We start from the raw sequence: 26,469 nt of genomic DNA on the forward strand, positions 1-26,469 counted from the left end.
TCTAGGATGTGTTATTTTAGTGCTCCCTTTATTTTTTTGAGGCAGTGTATTTGGTATTTTCTCGTTCAACAGCCCGTCCAGTTGGTGGCGGTAATGCCCATTAACATTTGATGCCAACCGCCGTTAAACTCCACCGAAGAAGAAGAGCTGCCATCATGGCGGCGCACATGAGACGCTTGACACAACGTTACAGAGCAGTGATAAACAATAATTTAACGTCACTTACAAGCCTCAGAGGATATTTATCAAGGTCATATTCTCAGGTTCAAACAGACTTTTCGTCTAATCGTGTGCGGCGTACGTTCACAGATTTTTTTCATGAACTCTACCAACACATAATTGTGCCATCCTCCCCTGTTCGTCCGCGGGGAGACCCGAGTCTCCTGTTTGTCAACGCAGGCATGAACCAGGTAAATTGAACAATCACCGGTTGGTTTTCACATGAAGTATTAGCTATATTATTGAATACAGTAGACACTCATTTGGATATTGGCAAGGGGCTATAGCGAAGAAAGCTAGCGTCATGAATGACACTGGAGATTTGACACTTCTGACAGTTCTTTTGCTCTATGGGTGTACAGTCCCGCGTGAACAACAGCATTGAGCGAGTGTAGACAATAAATAGGCCTACTAGCTAACTATCTAAAGGCAATTCCAGTCAAATGCAGATTTGTGTCTTGTTGATTTTGTTGCAAACTACTTAGTTATGTAAGTGATACGTTGTGTATACATACCATACCTTAGGGCATACATCAAATGCCTTCATAGCTTTTTGGGGGTGCTTCAACTTCACTGGCTCTGAGTTGGAATGATGCCTCTCTTCTCCTCTTCACTTAGTTCAAGCCCATTTTCCTGGGAGCAGCAGACCCACGCAGTGAAATGGCCACATACCGGCGGGTGGTGAATAGTCAGAAGTGTGTTCGGGCTGGGGGTAAACACAACGACCTGGAAGATGTTGGTCGAGATGTCTACCACCACACCTTCTTTGAGATGTTAGGAAACTGGTCCTTTGGCGATTACTTCAAGGTGTGTGACATACATGTAGCTATGATCTATGATGCCATAGCAGTTTAAAAGGCAGGTGTAAAAATGCATGTAAGCCTACTACTGAGAGTTAATTTAAAGGTCTACTTCATGGAAATTTGCTACAATGTAAAAAGATAGTCTAGATGAGCAATTCATGTTTCATGAAATAACTAGTAAGGGGGTAGGTAATAGGTTAAGGGACCACTATGGCATTTATGCCCCTTCAGATTAGAGCCATAAGCACTCTTATGTCTCTGTGCAGGAGGAAGCGTGCATCATGGCTTGGCGTCTACTCACAGAGGAGTACAGGATTCCTCCAGAACGCCTCTACGTCTCATATTTTGCCGGTGATGCCACTTCTGGTTTGCCAGAAGATGAGGAAACGCGCCACATCTGGCTAAGCATGGGGTATGAAAGCCATAGTTTCCTCTCCAAGATAATAACTTCCTGACTCATTTGTGTTTTGATCCTTCGCCATTCTCTTTTTTGGTTGATGTTTTTGTTTGTAGAGTGCCCTCTGATCACCTCCTGCCATTTGGGATGAAGGACAACTTTTGGGAGATGGGGGAGATTGGCCCCTGTGGCCCCTGCACAGAGATCCACTATGACCACATTGGGGGCCGTAACGCAGCCTCGCTGGTCAATGCGGACAGTCCTGATGTGGTCGAGATTTGGAACCTGGTCTTCATGCAATACAACAGGTGCTATACCTACTACCAGGGGCTTATAGTTTGGTTTTTAATTAACCATTCTAAATACTATTTAGAACATGCTGTTTAGTATAAAAACTTTGCTGTAAGCAACAAATATCAACATTCTAGACTCATTCATAGGAATGCATCATCTAATGCACAACTGCGTTGTTTCCCACCGTGTGTACATTTTGGTACAACTCATCCTCTTTACTGATTATCAGCTGTTGTCAAACACACGTGGGTCTGAAAAGGCAATTCTCTTTCTTCCTAAATAGTGTACAGTGAATTCATACTAAATGAAAAGCTTAAATTATTATGACTTCCTGGCATTTAAAACATAATACATTTTCAAAATGTAACATACTATAAAACTTTATATTTTTGCATACCGAATCAAAGTACTATTTAGAATGCAAGTATGGGTATTCGGATAAGCCCACTTGCGAACTCATTTCGTTTTTATTTCAGCCAAGGTCTCATGTATCAAAGATACACAAGCACTTTTGGCACACACAGCTAGCTAGTTAGGAACAATTTCTGCTAATGCTCATGCACTCTAACCTTGACAGAGGATGTTAGCAAGACGACAACATCTTTACATTATTGTGTGATTAAAATATATTCCATCTGGAGTACACTCTACTATGGACTGTTATACTTTTTACATGACTGAATCACATTACTAGGGTGGATTGTGTGTCTGTGTTTACAAGCCTATGTCTGACTCTGTGCTTGCGTTTGGCTGTTCCAGAGAGGCAGATCACAGCTTGCGGTCACTCCCCCAGTTCAGCGTGGACACTGGCATGGGTCTGGAGCGACTGGTGACCGTTCTCCAAGGACAACGCTCCAACTACGACACTGACCTCTTTACCCCTCTGCTGTCTGCTATACAACAGGTAAGTTTAGTTTGTTTACAGATAATTAGGTACAATAAGATAGAGGTATGAAGAAAAACATTTAAGAAATTAAACAAAATACTTGTGCAGGTGAGGAAGAGAATCAGATATTTTATTTAACCTTTATTTTATCTGGGAGTCATACTGAGATCAAGATCTCTTTTACAGATGAGCCCTGAATAACATAAATTACAGAAAAGACACACATCAAAATCTAAATACAAAATGCAAGCAGAAAGAAAAACACAGCCATAAAAAACGAACACATTCATGAGTAGTAAGATCCTTAATCAGCTTTGTGAATTGCCCCCAAAGGCACCATAACATAAAATGTAAGAACATTTTATAAGATTGTTCCACAAATAAGGTGCAAGAAAACAACTAAACTCTGATTTACCTTACTCAGTATAGACCAAAGGAATTTCCAGAGTTAACCATCCCTGAGACCGGATGTGGTAACTTGTATGTCTAAAGTTTAGTAATGATGTTAGGTACAGTGGGACTATTTGTAAAAGTTCTTTAAAAATTGAAAACATAGTAATGTATCAACCTACTTGCCGTCAGAGGGCCATTCCAACTTTCTGGTAGAGAATGCAGCGATGAGTAGTGAAATTGTAGCGCGTGCTAAAGCGCAGTGTGCTATGATAAACTGCATCTAACGGCTTTAATGAAGTGGCAGCTGCGTTCATATAGATTATTTCGCCATAGTCTAGGACCGATAGGAACGTTAAATGAATAATCTGCTTTCTACAATTTTTTTCCCGAGAGGCAGGACCTATTTTTATAGAAGAATCCCATTTTTATTCTCAGCTTCTTAACTAACTCATCAATATGCTTTTTAAAAGAAAGTTTTTAATCTATCCAGATGTCCAGATATTTGTAAGCACGGACACGATCAAAATGGACACCATCCAAAGTACATATGCTTAAATCATCAGAATTATTTTTAAGCACTCTAGAGAACAACATATACTTAGCTTTACTTGCATTCAGTACTAATTCTGGTTAATAAAGTTTTTCTGTAATACAGACTGTATTTCAGATCAACCGTGGGGGACAATAGCATACACAACAGTATCATTGGCATACAAGTGCAGGTTACAGTTATTTACAGACAAAGCCGATATTGTTAATGTAAAAAGTACAGGACCCAGAATCGACCCCTGCAGGAAATATCCAGGAAACCTGATTTAACGCCATCTGTAGCTATAAATTGAGTTCTGTCTATTATACATTACCAGTCAAAAGTTTGGACACACCTACTCATTCCAGGGTTTTTTCTTATTTTGACTATTTTATACAATGTAGAATAATAGTGAAGACATCAAAACTATGAAATAACACATATGGAATCATGTAGTAACCAAAAAAGTGTTAAACAAATCAAAATATATTTTATATTTGAGATTCTTCAAAGTAGCCACCCTTTGCCTTGATGACAGCGTTGCACGCTCTTGGCATTCACTCAACCAGCTTCACCTGGTGCAGAAGCCAGATGTGGAGGTCCTGGGCTGGCGTGGTTACACGTGATCTGCGGTTGTGAGGCCAGTTGGAAGTACTGCCAAATTCTCTAAAATTACATTGAATGCGGTTTATGGTAGAGAAATGATCAATCAATTATATGGCAACAGCTCTGGTGGACATTTCTGCAGTCAGCATGCCAATTGTATGCTCCCTCAAAACATCTGTGCCATTGTATTCCGTGATAAAACTACAAATTTTAGAGTGGACTTTTTGTTCCCAGCACAAGGTGCACATGTGTAATGATCATGCTGTTTAATCAGCTTCTTGATTTGCCACACTTGTCAGGTGGATGGATTACCTTGGCAAAGCAGAAATGCTCACTAAAGGGATATAAATACCTTTGTGCACCACATTTGAGAGAGATAAGCTTTTTGTGCATATGGACACTTCTGGGATATTTTATTTCAGTTCATGAAACATTGGACCAACACTTTACATGTTGCGTTTATATTTTTGTTCAATATAAAATACATTTCTAAGATAAGAAGGATCTTCGCTTAGAATTAATCAAGATTTTTTTTTTTTTTTTTAGCTTGGCAAGAAAGATAATGAACTAAACCTTCCCTACATAGGTAAAAAAAAAAAAAAAAGTGTTAAGTTGCTCTATTTGTGTCTGATTGTCCAAATGATGTGTCATAATTAATTTCACAATTAACTGCTATGGCTCTGTTGCTCCCACGGGATTAAATGAATGTTCACTGACGTCTATATCTTTCTTTCAGGAGAGTATTAGTGCCAAATGATTTGTTTGTTTGGTAGTTTGGTTTGTTTCTTTTTCTCATTTAGTTATCATCTAAATCCATCTAGCGCTCCAATTGCCCTGAGTATAGAGGGAGGACTGGAGAGGCGGATGTGGGCAAAGTGGACATGGCATACCGTGTCGTTGCTGACCATGTGCGCACCCTGTCTGTCTGCATTGCTGACGGAGTCTACCCAGGCATGTCTGGGGCCGAGTGAGTCAAACTGCTGTTAGTCTCTTGCTGCACCATGCTCAGATTTTGGCTCATGCACAACAGGCAATCTGAAGAATGCCAGACTTACTAAGCATTGAGGAAGAGAATGATAACACCTAAAGGTATAAAAAAAACGGTAGTTAATTAACACTAGAACAGCCTGGCCTTTGAGCCTATAAGTACCCGCTAGAGAACGTTGAGTGTTACTAGGCGTCCCCTTTAGCATCAGATGCATATCAACCCGCAAGGTGCCCAAATATAAGCACCAACAGGTGATAAATAGAGCATAAACAGTTGTGAACCATGAATAAATATTAATGGGAATATATCCATGTAAAAATATAACAAACGTTATTTGTTTAGATAGAGTCAAGGATATGTTTTGTGTAATTCTACAAAGTTCGAGTGAAAAATATGTTATTAGAATAATATACATTTGGTTGTGTTTATAAAGGCCTTAGGTAACATTAGAATACAAAAAAACAATTATTTCAAAGAACATACTGGCATTTTCATTCGTTTTTGTTACTCTAGGCTATAAGTAAAAAGTAAAAACCACTAGTTCAAGTCCATCACAAAGAAGTCAATTTATAATTTCATTTTGGCAGATCTAAAGAAACATGGTGTAAAATAAGAAAATGTATTTTAAAAAAATAAAACTGAATAGCATATTTTAAGTTTATTATGTTACTAGTGTCGTGGCGTTAAATTGATTGTGATGACTGCTGTTCATCGAATGATTAACTGTTTATAATTACGTGATTAAATGAATCAGGTAATCACTAACTCAGTAACCTGGGGCACCATGGGAAAGTTTGTTTTTATTGAGTTTCCATTTCCCAAATTAACTCAGTCTCTAATTAATAAATTTCCTCTAGTCTCATCCTGAACGTCGCATAGTCCGGGAATCTGCACAAACCCGAGTCCCACTAAATGAGTCCGTACCACACCAATTGAGTTGATTATTTATTTACTAACAAGCTAAAATTATAATATAAGATACACAGTCTAGGCTAGTGATTAGAACTTAGTACAATGAAACAGGTCCCTAGCGGGCCAACACAATTTGACACACAAAATGTGACTATAGAAAGAGAGAGTGCACGAGAGAAAACCCTTGGATACATTTGTAAACTATGCTTACTTTAGCCCTAACACCTTGCCCTGAACTGCCTCTCTTATGGGTCAGAATATAATGATGTAATTATCTCCTCGTGGACCGAGTTCCGGCATCTCCTCTGATGGCGACATTTCTGCTGTTACTGGGTGTAAGTCTCTGATTGTCCACACGATGTCAGTGTCCTTTCTATTAATGGTCTGTTTCCTCGCCCTTGTTTTGTAAGAGGGGTCTTCTGAGGACGATCAGCCGTGTAGATGGTTCCAGCGTGGGAATGAAAGCAGTGTAGGCACACGATTCCTTAACCTTAGATACAGTTACTCAACCGTAGCATTGATTTTTATGAGTTTCTTTTGTCTTCAACCTCGTGTTGCGTTTTGGGGTTGCGACTACTTGGACCTTGGCTGCAGTGCGTGGTCCCCTAGTCTGAGGTAGGTTCTCCATAGGCCAATCATACATTCCATTCAGCCACACTGAGAGAACAAAGGGATTTTGTCTGCTGCTTTAAGATTTACAATGGGGGTGAGGTGTCATAAAGCCCCCCACCTCCATATATCTTGAGCTCTCCCCCGCTGGTGGGTTGGAGAGATGTCTCTGTAGGATTGTGGTCCACGGTAACCTGACCCGAACAGGCCATGACACTAGTCTTTGCTTAGTATCCAGAGCAATGCTGCTGTGTGATTGGTCATGTGCTGAAGGCATAGACAGCACAGATATTTGGAAATAGAGCTGCACCTCTTAAATTGTGAGAGTTATTTGACAAAGATAAGTGTCATAGCAACTGCAGAATATGCTCTTTCTGATACTATATAGAAATCAAAACGTTTTACCTGCATGTGACTGATGGAGGATTGGATAAAGTGATGCTCCTGTCCCTGCATCTGTCAATTACAAGATGTGCCTATCTCTTCATGTACAATTTGACAACTGATAATATTTTCACTCATCAGACTATTGTCAATTGAATCTTGTCTGTAGGCTAACTGTTATCATGTGTTAAATGAGTTTCGGTATAGTTTGTGTAGTTTCGGTGGGCCGGATGCGCAGGCTGAGTGGCATCATTTATTTTCCCTCGCTCATCAACTTGGATAGAGTCAAAGATATGTTTAGTATTATTCTGAAGGCCTACTGCAACACGTAGCATGTTATCGTTTCCCTTACAATAAATGTGATTCGCAATAGAGTTATAGTAATTAAAATGTAAAAGAGAACGGTATCATCCCACAAGGTGCACGGTGAAATTATTAACATGAGCACCAACACTGATAAATAGACATAATACAAACTCATCATTACACTATTGTTGTTTTAAATTAAATCAACTACTTCACCCTCCTTATCATTCAATTAGGACTATTTTAAATTTGACCGTGAAGTAACATGCACAGTTATTGCCCATTCATCCATTTGTCATTCAGTGGGCTGGCATAGTTTGCTTCCCTTTGCTCATCAACTCAGATAGTCAAGGATATGTTTTGCATTATTCTAAAGGCCTACTGCAACACATAGCATGTTTTTGTTTTCCCTTACAATAAGTTTGAATAGTTATAGTAAATAAAACAGTCCCATAACAGCTTCTTTTTACAAAGTAAAACTTCAGAGAGAATATCAACCCACAATGCGCGGTCAAATAATTTGCCTTAAACATGAGCACCAACGCTGATAAATCGGCATAACACAAACTCATCATTACAGTATTATCTTTGTAATTTAAATCAACCTCTTCACCCTCATTATCATTCAGTTTGGCCTAATTTAAATTCCATTGTGAAGTAAGGTGAACAATTATTGCCCATTCATCCATTTGCCATTCATTCAGTGAGTAGAGAGAGACGCGTTAGTGCCTGGCTGTGTACCAACGTCCTACAGCGCATTGTTTCGGCGGGTTAAGTTGGGAATAGGTGTGAATAAAACAGGAAAAAAGTCTGTAAGGACTGTTTGTGATTTCAAAATTCTGAGAAATTACCAAAGTAAATTACAAATATTTAGGATAAGTCAGGGAAGGAGCAGGACTTACTTTTTCTGGGGGGATTTTCTTTTATTTACAAAATCAAATGTCAGTGGCCATTGGCCTATGGTGGTTCTAGTGTTAAAGGTTACATTAACTGAGAGTAATATTTCAATCTAAAATGAACATATCTCAATCCCAAAGATTGAGAAAGAAGATTGAAATGTGAAATTTGTTTGGGATTGAGACATATAGCTGAATCTACAAAATAGACTGTGGGAGGTCTGAACACATCTGACAATTGTAATTCTCATTCTCTTTCAATTATTGTTTGTGTGTGCATTTGTGTGTGCCTGCTGCAGATTGGTTTTACGCCGTATCCTTCGGCGAGCTGTGAGGTTCAGCACTGAGGTACTGCAGGCCCCTGAGGGAGTGCTGGCAAGCCTGGTACCCACAGTTGCCCATATCCTGGTGAGTTGGGCTGTGATATCAGACTTGTGACCTTTGTCATCATGGTCTTGATCCTCTCTCATCCACATCTTTTCTACAGGGTGATGCTTATCCTGAACTGCATAAAGAGACAGATAGGGTAAGTTAATTACCATGAAATTACATCAACAACACGTTTAATGACGGTTATACACCAGGAAGTAAAGTTCCTGCAAATAAAATAAAGTCTTTCATATACAAACTTCCTGACATTTCGTACACAGCCATTCACTTGACACACTTCCTCAGATGAGTGGCAAGGAAGGTATAGTGATAAACTATTAAGATCTATTTTATTTATTTTCAGATCATGGATATAATCAATGAAAACGAGGCCCAATTCCTGTCCTCTCTGAAGCAGGGGCGCAGAGTGATTGACAGGACACTCCAGAGATTGGAGAAAAATGACACTCTATTCCCAGGTCAGCTTCAGTACTAAGATACAGTACTGGGATAGGGTAGGGTTTGTAATGGGGTATTTGTGGTATACATTTTTGGGGCAATTTATTTCAGTAGTCAATCCTTTGTGTGTGTGTGTGTGTGCTTATCTCCTAGTGCCTGTGGCCTGGTCTCTGCATCGTAACTTGGGCTTTCCTCTGGATCTCATTGGACTAATGCTGGAGGAGCAGGGCTTGAGTGTTGACCAACGGGCCCTTGATGTGTTGGCCATTGAAAATGAAAAGGTAACTACAGCCAGTGCTCTTCCTCTCCTTTTCTCTACATGAAGCAAATATTGCTAGTCTAATCTAGCTTTATGAAAATACAAAAAAGTAAATGTCCAGTGTTTCCAGATTTCTATGAAATATCACCTATAATTAATTACTATGAGTGAAAAAGTTTTCCTTCCAAAAAATGGTAATGAGGTATTTCTGTGTTTGAATGGTGTGGACATACCCCAACAACAGTATGGTGTGGGTGTATAACGGTCATTAAAAATATTCATGCGAGGAGACTGCTGATTTGCCAGCTCAGCCAATGAGCCAACATGACATCATGTGCTATGAGGATATTGCAAGCATTTTTGAAACGGCCTGTTTGAGATTCAACTTTGAGGTGGAGTTCTTGTGTCTTTTCTCTAATTTATACTTTGGCCACACATACGAGTATAGGACGAGTCAAAAACAATATTTGGGTATGAGTTGAATGTGAGATTTTCACTGGACAGTTGCTTCAAACATTAAACTTTTATGATTTTATCATACATTAGTTTGTTCCTTTACTCAACACTGAATTATTTCATGATTACTACATTTTACATTAAAAGCATGAATTAATGCTTAAGAATAAATTATTTATGGTTTTAATCTATTGAGCCTAAATGAGGCCGTCCAGCTTTTTTCAGAAGCCTTTGCAGATAACTATTTTTACTGAAAATTATCCACCCCATTCCATGGCCGTCTCTCCTCTCCCCACCACCAGCTTAGGTGTCAGATGCAGACCTCTGTTGGGGATACGCTGGTCCATCTGGATCTGCACAGCCTAGCCCAGCTGCAGAGTGGAGAAGTTCCCCACACAGACGACTCTCCCAAGTACCACTACAGCTTGGCACAGGATGGCAAATATGGTATGGATGAGTTCTAGAGATTATAAACAACATGCTCACTCACAATTACAGTAATTAGTCTAAAACGGTTGGGTGCTAGATCCTCGCTAGTAAAATCCTTAGAGAATGAGTTAGACAGCACTCCAAAGGATAATCTTCAATGCTGCTCCAAAGGATAATATTTAGTCAATATATTATATTCAGGTCAATTATCCTTTGTTTTGCTGTCCATTTTATTCTCTCTGAAAGGAGCCCTGTGTCTTTTCTCCAGTGTTCCAGCCCTGCCATGCTACCGTGCAGGCCCTGTACTGTGGACAGACTCTTGTCTCGGAAGTGGCCGGGGGCCAGAGGTGTGGTGTGGTGCTTGACCGGACCTGTTTCTATGCAGAGCAAGGGGGGCAGTCCCATGACCAGGGCTACTTCATCAGAGATGGACTGCCGGTCAGCATTAGCTACACCTTTTTTAGGACACCATGTTTAGGTACACTGTGTCACAACGTGTGTCTGTGAGCTGCTTGTTAGGGATGTACCTGAAAATGTGGGGTCCATACATTGAATGTTTCTGATGTCAACTTTCCTGCTTATGAATGTCCTAGCAACATTTTTACTAAGCTATTGAAACTACATTCATTGAATCATTCCATTCATAGTATATTTACTAGCCTAGTTGGGATGGTGTGTGTGTGTGTGTGTGTGTGTGTGTGTGTGTGTGTGTGTGTGTGTTTTCCCTCAGGATGTCCTGTACCCTGTTGAGGCTGTGCAGCTTGCTGGGGGATATGTGGTTCATCAGGTCACCGCTGCTGAAGTGCTGAGAAAAGGGGACCAGGTCCAGCTCTACCTGGATGAGGTATAGCATTTTCTACAGGTCGACTCTTAGCTTACACAATGGACCTTATTTACACAGCACTCATGATCATTTGAAATCCAGGCTAGTGGGGTCGTAGGAAGAAAAAGTGTTATTTTGAAGTCTATGGAAAGTAGTGGTGAAACTATCGTTCAACCTTTAAATGAACAATTAAGTCATAAATCAACAGAGTATCTATAGTCACACTGTATTTGACTGCCAACCCTGTTTAAACATATGTTGGTTACCATGGACTAGGGGTGTCAAACTCATTCCATGGAGGACCTAGTGTCTGCAGGTGTTTTCTTTTTTTCTTTCAATTAAGCCCTAGACAACCATGTGTGGGGGGGTTCCTTACTAATTAGTGACCTTAATTCGTCAATCAAGTACAAGGGAGGAGCGAAAACCCGCAGACACTCGGCTCTTTGAGGAATGAGTTTGACACATGCCGTAGACAAACGCAGTATAGCTTATAAAAAAATATTTATTCATAAGGCTTCTGCAACAAATTAACTGTGGGTGTGTGTGTTATTTGTGATATATGCTCTTTAAAGCTATCCCACGTGGCAAAAACTGGTTGAATCAATGTTGTTTCCACATCAGTTCAACCAAAAAATACAATGTGAGGATGATTGGATTTACAAAGTCATAAACATAAGGGAATTTTGTATTTTTTTCACCCAACTTTTAACCTAAATCCAATGACAGGGTGACATTTTTGGTTGATTTCACATGAACGTAAATCAAAACTAGACATTGAACTGAAGTCTGTGCCCAGTGGGATGTTTGTGACGTATACTTTGTCAGAAATATGATTACGTTAATAGCATATTACATGTCATAATTTAATTTGCTAATAAGAAAATACATGTTTATTCACATCCAGCCACAGAGACTAGCCTGCATGGTCAAGCACACCGCCACACACATCCTCAACTTCGCCCTCCGTCAGCTGCTGGGTTCTTCTGTGGAGCAGAGAGGCAGTCATGTCGCTGCAGACCGCCTACGCTTTGACTTCAGCGTCAAGGTATACAGTATGATCCGTGAATTTGATCATCTGTCGTTGTCCTCTTGGACTTTTTTTTATACTCATAGCAACCTTGGGTGATTCAGCTTATAGTATGACAAGTATCTTATATTATCTATCCACACATTTTAAAACCAAGGGTGACATTTTTTGTCATTGTAAAAACAGAACGAAATCGCTGACTACTCAGCACAAAATTTCCAAAACAAATGTTTATTATCAACATTATTAGGATTGCATCAATCATCAACTCACTGTTTAATCTTGAACCCTTGTGGCGCTTTCACATATCTCTGTATGATCCGGATCCTGGAGTGTTTATAAAGCATATGTGAAACGTAAATGAATCCTGGCCAAAACAAATCCTGGACCCTGTCCTGGTTGTGGGCTGAAGATCCAGGTCCAGGATACCAGGTATTGTGACGCGGCAACACCCTGTGCTGATGTTCGCGTGCAGAAACTTGTAAATACAAAGTTGCAACATGAACGGTATTCGTCATTCAATTTTTGTTTGCCAGCTAAGGTTAGCTGGAAATACTATTAACTAGCTTAATTAGGTAAATCAGCTCAAATAAAAATACATAAAATAAGGGGAAGGGGTGACATGGACTGTCTGTGAAACAGAGACCTTACTGGAGATCTGGGGAGATGAGTATCAAGGCGGAATTGGTAAACACTCACAAAAATCTGGTGTTGTGTGGGAACATTGCAAACGTATGGGGGCAAAAGGCTACACAAGGAATGCAGAGCAGTATAGGACAAAGATTTTTTAAACTACGCTTACAGTACCTTTCAGGGAGGGATGCACTCAGGAGGTCGGGAAGCTCGTCGGATGAAAAGGACTACTGTCAATATTTCGACATGATTAACCCTATCATTGGCTCAAGACCAACAAGCAACCCAGTTGGAACTGTGGATACATAATCAGAAACGAGTCCTGTGCCTGCTGCAAGTCAAAGTCCAAACCAGACACAGTGAACAGTTCCTCATCTGAAATTGACGATTCCTTCCCCAGTGGTAAGTTGACAGTAGGCTATGCATAGGAATGGTATACTCTAGGTTAACTTGAGCTAGCTAGCAAGAAATAACATTAGGCTTTGTAAAATTAGCCTGTGATTAGTCCACTGATGATGCACATGTCCATTGCTTACAATATGTAGGCAGTGCATAGTAATGGTAAACTGTAGCAATAGCAGTGATGCATTGTAGGTTAGCTGGCTAGTAAAATAATTGTGTAGCCCATGTAATGTTAGGCTAGTCTGTGAGTACTGTAGTAGTCCCATTGATGATGAGCAAGTCCATTGCTTACAATACTAGGACCTTCTCACTGACCAACTAGCTAGCTCAGTCACATTTTAACTTATTTTGGTTACAGTAAACAATACTCACAAATGTATACAATCCTTGAATCTTTGTTTCTCAGATGATCCTGCTTGTGCCTCCAGGGGACATTATCCAGCAAGTGGGGACCTCTACCACCAGTGAGGATAGGAGGACAAAAATGAAAAGGAAGGCACCTGACACACACAGCACCATGGCAGCAATTTCAGACAGACAGAAGAAACAATTTGAGGAGTTCATGAAGTTGGAGACTGACTGCCCCTTGAGAGAGGAGGAGCGGGAAGGTCAACGGGTGACATGTACAGCAAATGAGGAAAAGAACAGTGAAAGGCAGCTTCAGCAAATGGATGAACTCCTCAGTGAGAATAAGAGCTTTTTTACTGTGTTTCAGCAGCTGTCAAACACATTTGAACATGTGGCAAGGGCCCCCCACCTCACCAAAGCTGTCCCCCAACAACACAAGCAAGCCCAACAACACCATTTGGAGCCTCAGTGTACTCACCTATACACCATTTAGAATGAGCCATCAACATCCACCACATATTGTCGTCTGTAGCCATGCATTGCAGAACTTTTGTCTTGTCTGATTTGATTAAATATATAGAATTATTTTTTCGGTTTGGTTTTAAGATAAATAATATAGATTATTTATTTGATCAGATTTAACAAACATCAATTGATGCAAATATGTGTTATGTAAGGGATAAACGCCGACGTTATCTACATTACCTTGGAAATAATTGACGACGCTGCAGAACGAGGCGGAGCCGTTCGTTCTTTATGTTCCGTTGCAACATTCTTATCCCTTGCTTGCTGCTAGGTAGCCAACTAGCTACGGCTACACAGTCATTACCTCTGCAGCCAGAATAACAGCAACGTTTATTCCGTTGCTTTCGTTTAAGCTGTTTATCCCGCTTATACCACAGTTGCCAAAGAAAACTACTAAGCACACTTACCGGTAGTATTATTCGGTTTTTTATATATATATATATTCATTTAAATAAGCAAATTCATACATTCTCATCTTTTGGTTGCTAGAGTGACGCGACCCAGTCTTCCTTCGATTAGTTAAATATTTATGGGCGTGACCCAGTCGTTCGTTCTTTATGTTCCGTTGCCATGCTCGCTGGCAACAGTATCCCTTGATTGCTAATTAGCCAGCTAGCTACGGCTAACACAGTCACGACTTCTGCAGCCAGAATAACAGCAAAGTAGCTGTTTTCTATTGACATTAATTTGGATACATCCATAACAATAAGCTGATAATGCCTGATTTTTGCCTGGCATAGCTAGAAAAGTACATCCATAACAATGATGTGCGATTTTGCCTGTAGAACATTTGCCCTCTTGCCAGGCCACTATTCAGAAGAGAGAGACAACTACACAGCTAACACAATCACTTCAAACTGAAGCTGGAATGACAGAAAACTAGCTGCATTTCGTTTTTTTTATTTTTTACATTTCTTTGTATACAGTATATCCATAAAAACTATGCTGATTAATGATTTCGACTGGCTTAGAAAAGCTGCCAGCCGGTCTGTCTCGTCCCGACTCCCGACACGTTCATTACCATAGGACAGCTAGAGATCGAATTTCAATATTGAAACAATGTTGCAAATGTCAGAGAGGCAGATTATTACAAATCTCCGCTGTTGAAAACCGAATGCTATTCTAAAAGAAATGGGAGATAATGTCTAGATGCTTTTTACAGTACAGTGGCTTCGGAAAGTATTCAGATTCCTTGACTTTTTCCACATTTTGTTACGTTTCAGCGTTATTCTAAAATTGTTTTTTTTTAAATCCTCAGCAATTCTACGCTCAATACCACATAATGACAAAGCGAAAACAAGTTTTAGATATTTTAGCAAATGTATTATAAAATCAAAAATAGAAATACCTTTTACATAAGAATTCAGACCCTTTGCTATGACACTCGAAATTGAGCTCAGGTGCATCCTGTTTCCATTGATCATCATTGAGATGTTTCTACAACTTGATGGTAAACTCAATTGATTGGACATGTTTTGGAAAGGCACACACCTGTCTATATAAGGTCCCACAGTTGACCGTGCATGTCAGAGCAAAAACTAAGCCATGAGGTCAAAGGAATTGTTCCGTAAAGCTCCGAGACAGGATTGTGTCAAGGCACAGATCTGGGGAAGGGTATGAAAAAATGTCTGCAGCATTTAAGGTCCCCAAGAACACCGTGTCCTCCATAATTTTTAAATAGAAGTTTGGAACCACCGAGGCTTTCCCTAGAGCTGGCCACCCGGCCAAACTGATAAATCGGGGGAGAATGGCCTTGGTCAGGGAGGTGACCAAGAACCCGATGGTCACTCGGACAGAGCTCCAGAGTTCCTCTGTGGTGATGGGAGAACCTTCCAGAAGGACAACCATCTCTGCAGCATTCCACCAATCAGGCCTTTATGGTAGAGTGGCCAGACGGAAGCCACTCTTCAGTAAAAGGCACATGACAGCCCGCTTGGAGTTTGCCAAAAGGCCCCTAATGACTCTCAGACCATGAGAAACAAGATCTTTCTGGTCTGATGAAGCCAAGATTGAACTCTTTGGCCTGGATGCTAAGCGTCACTTCTGGAGGAAACCTGGCACCATCCCTACTGTGAAGCATGGTGGTTCCAGCATCATGTTGTGGGAATGTTGTTCAGCGACAGGGACTGGGAGACTAGTCAGGATTGAGACAAAGATGAACTGAGCCAAGTACAGAGAGATCCTTGATGAAAACCTGCTCCAGAGTGCTCAGGACCTCAGCTTGGGGCAAAGGTTCACCTTCCCAACAGGACAATGACCGTAAGCACACAGCCAAGACAACGCAGGAGTGGCTTCACGACAAGTCTCTGAATGTCCTTGAGTGGCCCAGCCAGAGCCCGGACATGAACCTGATCGAACATCTCTGGAGAGACCTGAAAACATGATGCAGCAACTTTCCCCATCCAGCATGAGAGAGCTTGAGAGGATCTGCAAAGAAGAATGGGAGAAACTCCCCAAATACAGGTGTGCCAAGCTTGTAGCGTCATACCCAAAAAAGAGTTGAGGCTGTAATTGCTGCCAAAGGTGCTTCAACAAAGTACTGAGTAAAGGATCTGAATACTTATGTAAGTGTGATATTTCAGTTTTTTATTTAAAAAAAATCAGAAACAAATTCAAAAATCCTGTTTTTGCTTTGTTATTATGGGGTATTGTGTGTAGATCGATGAGAAAAAAATAAACAATTTAATCAATTTTAGAATAAGGCTGTAACCTAACATAATGTGGAAAAAGTCAAGGGGTCTGAATACTTAACGAAGGCACTGTAGATCTAGTAAATACTGGTCATTGCCTGGCTGAGTTGATGAGACAGTGGTTTGCGCAGTCAGATGGAACAGAGTAAATAGGCATTTCAACGTCATAGATTTAGCCTGTGGTAACTTGTGGAATAGACACCGGCTGGAATGCGGTTTTAACCAATTAGTATCCAGGATTAGACCCACCGGTTGTATAATAACAATGTAATAGTCAACGATTGTCATCTTGACTGGATAAGGCCCCTATAGCCTACTTTTTATAAACATGGATGACTTAAATGTTGTTTTTATAAAACACACAAAAAAACTGACCAAGCCAATGAAGTATTTTATTAATTGAATTGATTGTTTGCACAGCCTACACATTCTGTGTTAGATTTTTTTTTAAATACTCATCGTAGAAATTATATTTGACTGTTTTGCTTGTCATAAAAAAACTTCAGCAACTAATGATTTTGTGAACGCTTTCCATGTTCAATTTTAAAGCCTCGCAAGGTATGAGGTGATAGCATCACTGATATCACTGCTGCTGTGGTCAGGCTATGGTAGGCCCTGTGGTACCTGGCCCTCCCTTCCAGTTGCATTGTTGGGAATTATTTGTTGTACTTCATCCTCCTCAAAAGACTCATTATGAATTTCACAGAAATTATACAGCACACAGCATGCCAAAATTAGTGTGTTTATTATGTCAATGTGACAGTCATTGCATTTAACCAAACACCTCCATCTTCCCCTCAGTCGACCAAAAGCCCTCTACAGTCATGGGAGAACTACTGAACCTCTCATTACAGTTGGTCTTTTATTATACTCTATAGAGGCTAGAGGTTGACCGATTATGATTTTTCAACGCCGATACCGATTATTGGAGGACCCAAAAAAGCCGATAGCGATTAATCGGCTGATTTGTGTGTTTGTGTGTGTGTGTGTGTGTGTGTGTGTGTGTGTGTGTGTGTGTGTGTGTAATAATGATAATTACAACAATACTGAATGAACACTTTTATTTTAACTTAATATAATACATCAATAAAATCTATTTAGTCTCAAATAAATAATGAAACATGTTCAATTTGGTTTATATAATGTAAAAAGAAAGTGTTGGAGAAGAAAGTAAAAGTGCAATATTTGCCATGTAAAAAAGCTAACGTTTAAGTTCCTTGCTCAGAACATGAGAACATATGAAAGCTGGTGGTTCCTTTTAACATGAGTCTTCAATATTCCCAGGTAAGAAGTTTTAGGTTGTAGTTATTATAGGAATTATAGGATTATTTCGCTCTATACCAGTTGTATTTCATATACCTTTGACTATTGGAGGTTCTTATAGGCACTATAGTATTGCCAGCCTAGTCTTGGGAGTCGATAGGCTTGAAGTCATAAACAGCGCAAAGCTTGAAGCACAGCGAAGAGCTGCTGGCAAATGCAGGAAAGTGCTGTTTGAATGAATGCTTACGAGACTGCTGCTACCTACCACCACTCAGTCAGACTGCTCTATCAAATATGAAATCATAGACTTATAATATAATAACACACAGAAATACGAGCATTAGGTCATTAATGTGGTCAGATCTGGAAACGATCATTTTGAAAACAAAACGTTTATTCTTTCAGTGAAACACGGAACCGTTCCGTATTTTATCTAACGGGTGGCATTCATAAGTCTAAATATTGCTGTTACATTGCACAACCTTCAATGTTATGTCATAATTATGTACAATTCTGGCAAATTAATGATGGTCTTTTTTAGGAAGAAATGGTCTTCACACAGTTCGCAACGAGCCAGGCGGCCCAAACTGCTACATATACCCTGACTCTGCTTGCACAGAACGCAAGAGAAGTGACACAATTTCCCTAGTTAAAATAAGTTAATGTTAGCAGGCAATATTAACTAAATATGCAGGTTTAAAAATATATACTTGTGTATTGATTTTAAGAAAGGCTTTGATGTTTATGGTTAGATACACATTTCGCGAATGCGCTTGTTAAATCATCACCCGTTTGGCAAAGTAGGCTGTGATTCGATGATAATTAACAGGCACCGCATCGATTATATGCAACGCAGGACAAGTTAGATAAACTAGTAATATCATCAACCATGTGTAGTTAACTAGTGATTATGTTAAGATTGATTGATTGTTTTTTATAAAATTGGTTTAATGCTAGCTAGCAACTTACCTTGGCTGCTTGCTGCACCCGCATAACAGGTAGTCAGCCTGCCACGCAGTCTCCTCGTGGAGTGCAATGTAATCGGCCACAATCGGTGTCCAAAAAAGCCGATTAACCATTGTTATGAAACCTTGAAATTGGCCCTAATTAATCGGTTGCGGAGAAATAGCCAGGTATCTTTTTACTCACCTTGTTGCATGCTTTTTGATGAGTATGCTGAGAAACATATCCAACCTCGAACTCTTGATTCATTCTTATACCGCTGGCCTCGGCTTTGCTGTGTGAGCCTCCTCGGTCGGTTTAGGCAGATAGTTTGCTGTTGTCCTGTTGCTCTTACATCCTTCAGTATATGCATAATGGTCCCGACATTTCAACAATACTGTTGATTCAAGGAAATCATAAGAGAAAGTAAAAATGATTGTAAATTGATCTCCATTCTTAAGCTAGAAGGGTTTTAATGCAGACAGTCCCAGAATTCCAAAAAAAACATTCTGATACATTTAAAAAAAAAATACATTGTGAAACCCAAACGTATTCTGTAGAATTCTTCCAAACGCTCCAGAGAACAGCACCAGGGTAACAAATTTCATGTGAAAACACCCTTAGAGTAATCACATCCCTGTTATGAATAATGTGAAGTTATATGCATTGCCAAAGTCCAATAGATAAGCAAAACAAACTATCTTTTGTATAGAAACATGAAAACGCTTTTTTTTCATTTAATAATAATCATAGATTTTTGGTGGTCACTCTAGGGATCGTTGAGTATTCCCCAGCTCCAGGAGATTGAGAGGAGCATCCACAACATTATCACAGAGAATAATGCGGTGTACATAGAAGAGGTTCCCCTGGCCCGGGCTAAAGACATCCCAGGTCTAAGGACTGTGGATGAGGTAACTGTGTGTTGATTCTGGGACACGCCTACGCAGATTAAAAGGAATAATGATGATCATAACTGTGTTTTGTAAAGTGTTGTTCATGCTCTTAGCAACATATACATTGTTAATGCATTAAGTGTCAACCCAATGGTTGCAATTTGTAAGTGCAAGATATTCTGCATAATAGTGTGTTGGCATTGGAGGATTCACGAATCTTCTGTAATTCTTCCTAGGTGTACCCTGATCCAGTGAGAGTGGTGTCCGTGGCAGTTCCCGTAGCAGACCTGTACGATTCTCAGACGGACAGATGGACGTCAGTGGAGCTCTGCTGTGGGACGTAAGTGTTGTCTGTCGCTCTCTCACTCAATCACGCTTACTCCCTCTCTATGATAGATTCAAAAGGCATTTTTAAATGTAGGACTTAACATTACTTGTTATTTACCATAAGATATTACGAAATGACAATATGCACTGCCTCACCTTTCGGCATGTGAGGATGTGGCAAATTGTTCAATATACTGTAAAAGAGCCAAAATATGAAAATGAGAAGAGACAGTAGAATTTATACGTTTTATCGTGGGTTAAGGTTAGAAACGGATCATATATTTGGAGGAGTAGATTTGACAATTCTTATAGTTGTGAACAATGCTAAATATTATATGTTCATTGGGTGTTTCTAAAGGACTACTAGACCAAGTGTTTTTCTCTTTTTCAGGCATTTACTGACGACCGGAGAGATCGGGGATTTGGTTATAATTTCCGAGAGGCAGATGGTTAAAGGGATCAGCCGTATCGTGGCAGTCACTGGAGACGACGCCAGAGAGGTGTGTTATATAAAAGCAAGAAGGCATAAAACTAAATAGGCCGTGACTTATTGTGAATATACCAGAGGTGCATAGTAGCGAACTATATATAATCACGTCACTTTATCCCAAGTATTCTCATGTTTTACAACACCAGTTAGTCCCTCGCTCAAGACTTTTGTGTTGCTGATTCAGTATTAATTATGAACATTTTCCTATTTAGGACGTCATGTATCACTCATCTTTTAAAAAACACTCCATGATCAAATAAGCATTGGATTGTTGGAGGCATGGGCTTGTGGGAGTTTCCACCATATTTCTTAAACCAGTTAATTCCTTTGAAATTAGTGAAGGGGAGTGAATAAGTGCACACTTTGGCTGAAGGAGAGATAATTGGGACATGGCCAAAGTTGAAAGTTTTACAGAATCGCAAGTGGCTTTCAACGAGATCCATTCTGATATTTGTCGTTGTTTTGTTGGCTCACAGGCTCGAGAGGCAGGTCAGGTCCTGACCCAGGAAGTGGAGTCTTTGTCAGCACGTCTTGCAATGGTCACCAGCCTCTCCCTCGCAGATGCCAACCGACTGGCCAAAGAAGTGGGCATACTGACAGATGTATGTATGCTTTTCCACTCCCTCCCCACTGACCTAACTGATGGTCATTAGACAGATAATATTGAAAATGCTCCAAAAGGCAATTTCAGACAGTATTAAATTATGGCCTAAGTGTTTGAATAACCGAGAGCATGGGACCTACATTTTTTAAAATTTTAGTTATTGACATAGCCCTGTTCTGTTCAACGCTCTCCACCTATATAGTACTCTAATTACCCCCAATTCATGTTGTTAAGTTCAAAAGAATACAAGAAAAAATTGCTTACACCATTCAAACCAATGACGGTTTGAAACTTTAAAGCCAATTTTCTCAGAATCATCTTTTTGCAGATATAACCTTATAGTCCCAAGATACCACATTACTTTAAATAGTTAGAATTAAATGAGAATCTGACACAAATGCTTAGGCCTTATTTGTGTTTTGTCCCAGGCAGTGGATTGCACTCCCATACCACAGTGGAAGCGGAGGGAGCTTCAAACTCGCCTCAAAGGTCTACAGAGGACGACCAACACAAGCATAAGGAAACTGGAGACCAAAGAGGTATCGCAAGCACACAACCCCATTGTCCTTTCAAACGTGTATTATATCCCCCACAATAACTATTTAATGTGACAAGTAAAAATACATGAAAATGATCGATGTACAATAAACAAAGTTGATCCTATTTTCAAACCTTTTGTATGCAGGAAGACACATGAATCACAACGGCATTATAAAACAATCGCAATAGTTAATGCATGATAAATAATGGTAATGTACAATATACTATTGTACTTTTAACTACTTTCTCTTTCTTACTTACTTTTGTTCCATTTGCAGGCTGCTGTGAAAGCCCAATCACTGTTCAAAAAGAATGGCAACAAGAATATTGTAGTGGACACTGTGGACACAGACTCTATATCAGTATGTTTATCTGAATTTCTGATGAGGCTCAGTAGGGTTTTAACATCACAATTAGATCACTTTGCCCCATATAAAACTAATGCATCAGTATTCACAGAGAGTGAGTTACTATATTTTATCAATCACTTTTAGTGTAACCATTGTTTTTTTTGGAAACACCTTAGATTCTAATGATGCACTTAAAGTGGGATCTAATGATGAACTTACCGTTACTGGGAAACTGAGCCTCAATGTAGTTGATCCCATTGCTCTCATTGTAGGTGCTGATGAAGACAGTTAACCAATACAGTGACAGAGCCCCAGGGACCCTGGTCATGCTACTCTCCCACCAGCAGCCATCGGGGAAGGTCCTGTGCGCGTGCCAAGTGCCCAAGGTATAGGGTCTAGCTCTTACATCACTGTATTTACTGATACAGCATTTTCTCTCAATAGGTCAAGGGTGGGGGGGACTAAATACACAAAGTGCTTTCATTTCTTAATGGTAAAAAAATATAGGGGAGAATGGGGTAAGTTGTGCCAAAGGGTTAGTTGAGCCACCCCTTCTTTCTAGGAAACCATATACAAAATTAATAGTGTGACCAAATATTTAGGAAGAGGTCATTATTTCATGGAGTCTGTGAAGGAAGAAACCACATGGGAAAAGTGGTAAGCAAGTTAGGTCCAAAAACCTGATTTTCACAAAGTCAAATTGATTTGTTTTATATGATTATTTTATCTAAACCAAAGTAGATTGTTTTAAGATTGTTTTGTACATCAGTTGGGGTCTCTATAAGCTGTAATATGAGGTCCTAAACCTAGCATGAAAGTGCATCCTTGTAGCTCTATGGGCTAATATAGTCAAAATGATTGCTTTGTGGGTAATTGATCTAATGGCTAATCAGTATACCTCAAATGAAGATTACATTTTGGCAGTTTTATGCATAATATGCAAAGTATTTTGAAGACAGTTCGTGTGATTAGTCAAGTTCAAATGATGAAAAACGTCTCCTCAGTTGGATTCGCCCCCCCGCTAGGCCACAATTGAAGTATTTTCTTCCCAGGTATAATGCAGGGCATTATCGCTGGGATATGAGGTTACACCAGGACCTGAGTCTATGTTAAAAGTGCAAAGTGTTAGAAATGTGTCCCTATGCTAATCCTGTCCCGATGCTCAATTTACCCCATAATCAAGGTAAATTGTGCCAAGAGACCACTTTTTTTGGACAACTATGTTTTCAAAACTGTTATGTTTACATGAATTCTGATTATTTTCAGGGATGAACAACATCCTGAAATATTTGTATATATCTTTGTTAGAAAGAATACTATATTTCCTTTGATATAGTGATCCTGAATGTAAATAATGGCTCAACATACCCCACTCTCACCTACAATGCATTTGGAAAATTATACAGTCATCTTGACTTTTTCCACATTTTGTTACGCTACAGCCTTGTTCTAAAATGGATTAAACTATTTATTTCCCTCATCAATCTAAACACAATACCGCATAAAGATAAAGCAAAAACATTTTGTTTCTTTATTTTAGCAAAAATAAATAAATACCTTATTTACATAAGTATTCAGACCCTTTGCTAGGAGACTTGAAATTGTGCTCAGGCGCATCCTGTTTCCATTGATCATCCTTGAGATGTTTCTACAACTAGATTGGAGTTCAGTTCACCTGTGGTAAACTCAATTGATTGGACATGATTTGGAAAGGCACACACCTGTCTATATAAGATCCCACAGTTGACAATGTATATCAGAGCAAAAACCAAGCCATGAGGTCGAAGAAATTGTCTGTAGAGCTCAGAGACAGAATTGTGTCAAGGCACAGATCTAGGGAAGAGTACCAAAACATTCCTGCAGCATTGAAGGTTCCCAAGAACACACTGGCTTCCATCATTCTTAAATGGAAGAAGTTTGGAACCACCAAGACTCTTCCTAGAGCTGGCAGCCCGGTCAATCTGAGGAGAAGGGCCTTGGTCAAGGATGTGACCATGAACCTGATGGTCACTCTGACAGAGCTCCAGAGTTCCTCTGTGGCAATGGGAGAATCTTCCAGAAGGACAACCATCTCTGCAGCATTCCACCAATCAGGCCTTTATGGTAGAGTGGCCAGACGGAAGCCACTCTTCAGTAAAAGGCACATGACAGCCCGCTTGGAGTTTGCCAAAAGGCCCCTAATGACTCTCAGACCATGAGAAACAAGATCTTTCTGGTCTGATGAAGCCAAGATTGAACTCTTTGGCCTGAATGCTAAGCGTCACGTCTGGAGGAAACCTGGCACCATCCCTACGGTGAAGCATGGTGGTGGCAGCATCATGCTGTGGGATGTTTTTCAGCGGCATGGACTGTGAGACTAGTCAGGATCAAGAGAAAGATGAACAGTGCAAAGTACAGAGAGATCCTTGATGAAAACCTGCTCCAGAGCACTCAAAAGCTCAGACTGGGGCGAAGGTTCACCTTCCAACAGGACAATGACCCTAAGCACACAGCCAAGACAACACAGGAGTGGCTTCGGGACAAGTCTCTGAATGTCCTTGAGTGGCCCTGCCAGAACCAGGACTTGAATCCGATCGAACGTCTCTGGAGAAACCTGAAAATAGCTGTGAAGCAACGCTCCCCATCCAACCTGACAGAGCGTGAGAGGATCTCCGGAGAAGAATCTGAGAAACTTCCCAAATACAGGTGTGCCAAGCTTGTAACGTCATACCCAAGAATACTCAATGCTCTATTCGCTGCCAAAGGTGCTTCAACAAAGTACTGAGTAAAGGGTCTGAATACTTATGTAAATGTAATATTTAATTATCTAAAAACCTGTTTTTGCTTTTTCATTATGGGGTATTGTGTGTAGATTGATGAGGGGGGGGAACTATTTAATCCATGTTAGAATAAGGCTGTAACGTAACAAAATGTGGAAAATGTCAAGGGGTCTGAATACTTTCTGAATGCACTGTATGAAAATAGTCTCGAATAAACATTTTTTAGTTTTTACTGTCGCCTTATATGAAACATTTGATCTCAAATCCAAAAATGCTGCAGTATAGAGCCAAATTAAAACATGGAACTTCACTGTCCAAATACATATGTGTGTATTCACACACTCTTACCCACCTGTTCTCTCTCTCCATCACACCAACACTCACTCCACATCTTTGTCTCTCCATAGGGCTTTAGTGCTCTCTCTGCCAGTGACTGGGCCCTGACAGTGTGTGTCCGCCTGGGAGGGAACGCGGGTGGCTCTGCCACTGTGGCAAAGGGCACAGGGAGTGTGGCCAACCTCACTGAGGCACTCAGGTGTGCTGAAGAGTATGCACAGGACAAGACCCAAAACAGATGCTGAGTACAAACGTCCAGGGATCACAAGCCCACATTTACCATAGGGTGTAGGCAAAATACACCCCTGTTCAATGGAAAAGTTCTCCAACTGCCACATGGGTTGGTGACAAAGGTACATATTACAGCATACTACAGGTTGGAAGAACCTACAATTCTGGGGGGGAGAATGACTGTGAGAAGTTCAGTTCAGGTGACTTTTAAAAGGACAGCCTATTCTAAAATGAAATGATACTGACATCTAAAATATAATTTCCCCTGTTGTAGCATAGTAGCTCTAAATAAATAGGCTGAGGGTTACCCATCTGCATTCACCCCATTGGGCTAATCATTAGTTAGATCACAAACTCTAAACATTATCTTGTTGCTAGTTAGCAACATATTGATGATTTGAATGTCCCACTGGCACTCATCCAAGGATCATGTACTGTGAATACCACCTGCCCCATGGTACGTTTAGCCCTGGTCTTTCCTATGCATTCAACACCATTGGTGAGTGCTAATGGGCATAAACTAAGCCACTGCTAAAAACTCTGGTTCTAAAATGGTGCCGTTCACAAATTTTGGGGATTTGAGAAATACGTTGAGTAACATTAGAAAGCTCTGTGATCCTCCTCTTTTAACAGTGGCCATCAAAACTGATTTCAAACGTGTGTTTTCCAGCGACTACATTAAGAATGTTGTAGGCCACAATGATTTGGCATGCATGTTTTTCTCCATGTTTTTCTCCACTGCAATTTGAAAGCACTTTGAGGGATTTTCTTTTCTCTCATAGAATGCGACGGCCCAATTTAACCCCTGCTCCTATTTATTATGGATGCAAGTGTCTGAAATTTCTGTCAGGACTCAGTATGTACATGTGTATGATAAGCATTATGAATAGGTAGTCAAGACAGTGTTTGGAGATGTGTATTCTTGTATTGTGCTTCTGTCCTAAGATTGTGGAGAATAAGGAAAGTCTAGTTTGTCCTGCGATGTACTGAATGCCAGCCTTGTAATAATTAACAATATATGAGTGTAAGGATTATGCATATTCCAGTTGTCTACTTTCTTTGTTTTAGAAGGAATAAAGACATTTGAGGTCA

At 40.1% G+C, this 26,469-nt stretch overlaps 1 protein-coding gene and 1 long non-coding RNA gene across 2 annotated transcripts; both read left to right on the forward strand.

The window, feature by feature from the left end:
• The first annotated feature begins 124 nt into the window (after positions 1–124).
• aars2 (alanyl-tRNA synthetase 2, mitochondrial (putative)) lies at positions 125–26,469 on the forward strand. The gene is made up of 22 exons (XM_014131561.2): positions 125–410; positions 838–1,026; positions 1,289–1,434; positions 1,536–1,727; positions 2,473–2,617; positions 4,949–5,094; positions 8,522–8,630; positions 8,710–8,748; positions 8,956–9,070; positions 9,204–9,331; positions 10,068–10,212; positions 10,463–10,632; positions 10,925–11,038; positions 11,922–12,062; positions 19,621–19,758; positions 19,977–20,080; positions 20,459–20,567; positions 21,034–21,159; positions 21,590–21,700; positions 21,980–22,063; positions 22,324–22,437; positions 25,218–26,469. Exons 1-22 carry the CDS (start codon positions 156–158, stop codon positions 25,389–25,391), a joined length of 2,994 nt encoding a protein of 997 aa, XP_013987036.1. The 5' UTR covers positions 125–155; the 3' UTR covers positions 25,392–26,469.
• Positions 12,069–14,014, forward strand: LOC145859440 (uncharacterized). The gene is made up of 2 exons (XR_014379686.1): positions 12,069–13,079; positions 13,486–14,014. It is a non-coding gene; the product is annotated as an uncharacterized LOC145859440 (long non-coding RNA).

Source organism: Salmo salar, chromosome 12 (genome assembly GCF_965601325.2).
Source record: "Salmo salar chromosome 12, fSalSal1, whole genome shotgun sequence".
NCBI classification, from domain to species: Eukaryota; Metazoa; Chordata; class Actinopteri; order Salmoniformes; family Salmonidae; genus Salmo; species Salmo salar.

Excerpts from the sequence above, each read along its gene's own strand:
- aars2 (XM_014131561.2), top strand. The coding sequence starts at position 156 with ATGGCGGCGCACATGAGACGCTTGACACAACGTTACAGAGCAGTGATA. Across the intron at positions 8,631-8,709 it reads CCACAGTTGCCCATATCCTG|GGTGATGCTTATCCTGAACT; the intron begins GTGAGTTGGGCT and ends TCTTTTCTACAG. Across the intron at positions 22,438-25,217 it reads GCGCGTGCCAAGTGCCCAAG|GGCTTTAGTGCTCTCTCTGC; the intron begins GTATAGGGTCTA and ends GTCTCTCCATAG.